This window comes from Octopus bimaculoides, chromosome 18, assembly GCF_001194135.2.
Source record: "Octopus bimaculoides isolate UCB-OBI-ISO-001 chromosome 18, ASM119413v2, whole genome shotgun sequence".
In the NCBI taxonomy this organism is placed as follows: domain Eukaryota; kingdom Metazoa; phylum Mollusca; class Cephalopoda; order Octopoda; family Octopodidae; genus Octopus; species Octopus bimaculoides.
The window spans coordinates 16,431,116-16,434,862 of record NC_068998.1 but is presented as its reverse complement, the minus strand read 5'-3'; the positions used below and the strand labels follow the sequence as shown (position 1 = coordinate 16,434,862).

Sequence of the window (3,747 nt, the reverse complement as noted above, 5' to 3'; positions counted from 1 at the left end):
CTCACCTTTTTCAGCCAGTTGACCTTCTCTATACACCTCCCACTGACCAAGATCATCAGATTTGCCATCTTCTATATCCTGATACACTCTGTAGCAGACTTCACAACGAACAAGAGGACCTGAGACAACGTAAGTAATCCTTTCTACTAAAGGCACAAGGCATGCAATTTTGGGGGAGGGGATTAGTCGATTGCATCAACCCCAGTGTTTTACTGGTACTTAATTTATCTACCCGGAAAGGATGAAAGGTAAAGTTGATTTTGGTGGAATTTGAACTCAGAACACAAAAACAGGCGAAATGCCACTAAGCATTTTGCCTGGCATGCTAACGATTCTGCCAGCTCGCTGCCTTAGGCAATATAAATAATGACACAGTATAAGCAACAACAGCAGTAGCAGCAGCAGCAGCAGTAGCAGTAGTAACAACTACAACTATGGCAACAGCAGTAGTAATAGCAGCTGCATAAGCAACTGCATAAGCAACTGCAGAGGCGACAGTAAAAAACAAAGGCAACAATAGTTGCAATTACGACAATAGCTGTAGCAATGGTAACAACAAGAATATTGGCAATAGCAACAATAACATTAGCAAAAGTAACAACGGCAAATAGCAATAGCAACAACAATAGCAATGGTAACAACAAGAATATTGGCAATAGCAACAGAAACATTAGCAAAAGTAACAACAGCAAATAGCAATAGCAACATTAGCAACAACAGTAGCAATGGTAACAACAAAAATATTGGCAATAGCAACAATAACATTAGCAAAAGTAACAACGGCAATAGCAATAGCAACAACAATAGCAATGGTAACAACAAGAATATTGACAATAGCAACAATAACATTAGCAAAAGTGACAATGGCAATAGCAATAGCAACAATAGCAACAACAGTAGCAATGGTAACAATGAAAATAGCAACAGTAACAACAAGAATATTGGCAATAGTAACAACAACAGTAGCAAGCTGTAGCAACTGTAATATCAGTAGCCATAGCAACTGCAACATTTGCAATAGTAATGGCAGTATTAATACTAAAAACAAAATTAGCAATAACAACGACAACAGTTGCAACAGCATTATCAATGGTAACTACATTAGCAATGGTGATGACAACAGTAACAATAGTAGCAATAGTAACAACAACAACAAGGATAGTAGAATAGTCATAGTAGCATCAACACACTCTGTATGTTAACTCTACTAAAACACATGTTCAAAGGGGCCCGGTAAGCAGTTATGCCCGAGGGCCCTTAGTACTCTCAGTCCACCCCTGATCACAGCTGTAGCAATAGTAACTTTAACAATAATAGCAACTGCATCATTAGCAATAGAAACATCAGCAACAACTGTAGCAATAGTAACAACAACAGTGACAATAGTAATGACAATGTTGGCACTCCGTCGCTTACGACGTCAAGGGTTCCAGTTGATCCGATCAACGGAACAGCCTGCTCGTGAAATTAACGTGCAAGTGGCTGAGCACTCCACAGACACGTGTACCCTTAACATAGTTCTCGGGGATATTCATCGTGACACAGTGTGACAAGGCTGGCCCTTTGAAATACAGGTACAACAGAAACAGGAAGTAAGAGTGAGAGAAAGTTGTGGTGAAAGAGTACAGCAGGGTTCGCCACCATCCCCTGCCGGAGCCTCGTGGAGCTTTTAGGTGTTTTCGCTCAATAAACACTCACAACGCCCGGTCTGGGAATTGAAACCGCGATCCTATGACCGCGAGTCCGCTGCCCTAACCACTGGGCCATTGTTCCTCCACAGTAATGACAATATTAGTAAGAGTAACACCATCACCACCACCAACAGCAACAACAACAACTATAACTATAGTGAAAACAAAATTAGCAACAGTTACAACAACAACAGTAATAGCAACAGTTTTTCCAATAGTAACAACATTAGTAATGGCAATAATCATAGTAATATTAGCAACAACAGTAGCAATAATAGCAAGAACAATAACAGTAGCAGTTGCTATAGCAACAACAACAGTAGCAGTTGCTATAGCAACAACAGTAGCAATAACAACAAAGCCAACAACAACTGCATTAGCAATATTGGTTTCAAATTTCGGCGCAAGGCCAGCAATTTCAGTGTTGTTGGGTAAGGGGATTACCTTAACCCCCAGCGCTCAACTGGTACTGATTTTATCGACCCCGAAAAGGGATGAAAGGCAAAAATCGACCTTGGCGCGATTTGAACTCAGAATGCAAGGACAAACGAAGTGCCATTAGGCATATTTCGCCTGGCTTGCTAATGACTCTGCTAGCTTGCCATCTTGACGGCATTAGCAATATTAACAACAGCAACAACAACAACAATAGTGATAACAATAGTGACTACTACTACTACTACTACTACTACTACTACTACTACTACTACTACTACTACTACCACTACTACCACTACTACTTCTACTACTACTACTACTACTACTACTACTACTACTACTACTACTACCACTACTACTACTACTACTACTACTATTACTACTACTACCACCACTACTACTACTACTACTACTACCACCACCACCACTACTACTACTACTACTACTACCACCACCACCACCACCACCACCACTACTACTACTACTACCACCACCACCACCACCACCACCACTACTACTACTACTACTACTACTACTACTACTACTACTACTACTACTACTACAACTACTACTACTACTACTACTACTACTACTACTACTACTACAGTAGCAATAAAAACATTTTGTAGAAGCAATCCCTGGAACCAATGGTTTGAGCAACCATTGGTTCCCAGGATATTAACCATAATTATGCCATAAATTGCCTTTCCTTGCCAGCATCATCATCATCATCATCATCATCATCATCATCATCATCATCATCATCCACCACAGCAGACATCAATGTTTGCAGCTGCTGCTGCTGCTGCTGCTGTTGTTGTCGATGCTGCTGATGTTGCTGCACTTAAACGCTGTTGCCGCTGTTTCTATTGCTGCTGTTAAAAGACCCTGCTGCCGTCGCCGCTGCTGCTGTTAAAAGGTTGTTGCTCTCTGGTGTCTCTGCTGCTGCTGCTGCTGATGTTGCATATTTTATGTTCCTTCTGCTTTATTTTTTTCTTTCTTACTAGTTTCAAACTGGTGGGCTGTGGCCATGCTGGAGTGCATGATTTTATTTATTTTTATTAATCATTTTTTTCCCTTGCATCATTTCCTTTAGATTTTTATGGCATTTTAAAAAAATTTCATTGACAAATTTTAAAAATATTTTTGTTGTTTTGTAGGTAACGATGGCTTGCATTGATGGCTGTGCGTGTGTGTGTGTGTGTGTGTGTGTGCGTGTGTGTGTATGTGTGCATGTGTGTATGGGTGGGTGTATGTGAGCATGTATGTGCATATGTGTATAAGTGTGTGTATGTGTGCATATGTGTGTATATGTGTAAGTGTATACATCTATTCATGTGTGTGTATGTGTGTGGACGTGTGTGCATGTATGCATATGTATATGTGTATGCATGTGCATGTGTGTATGTGTATGTATGTGTGTATGTGTGTATATATATATATATATATATATATATGCATGTATGTGTATATGAGTGTGTGCATGTGTGTGCATGTATGTGTGTATGTGTATATGTGCATATATGTGTGAGTGTATGTGCATGCATGTATGTGGGTATGTGTATGCAAGTATGTATGTATTTGTGTATGCATGTGTATATATGTGGCTATGTGTGTG

General features: G+C 40.0%; 1 protein-coding gene across 1 annotated transcript in view; it reads left to right on the top strand.

Moving 5' to 3' along the window:
• LOC106871188 (coiled-coil domain-containing protein 177) overlaps positions 1-3,747 on the top strand; it is a 56,875-nt gene that overhangs the window by 4,920 nt on the left and 48,208 nt on the right. Inside the window, exon 3 of the mRNA XM_014917524.2 lies at positions 15-129. Coding sequence (XP_014773010.1) covers positions 15-129 — 115 coding nt within the window. The remainder of the gene's footprint in view (positions 1-14; positions 130-3,747) is intronic.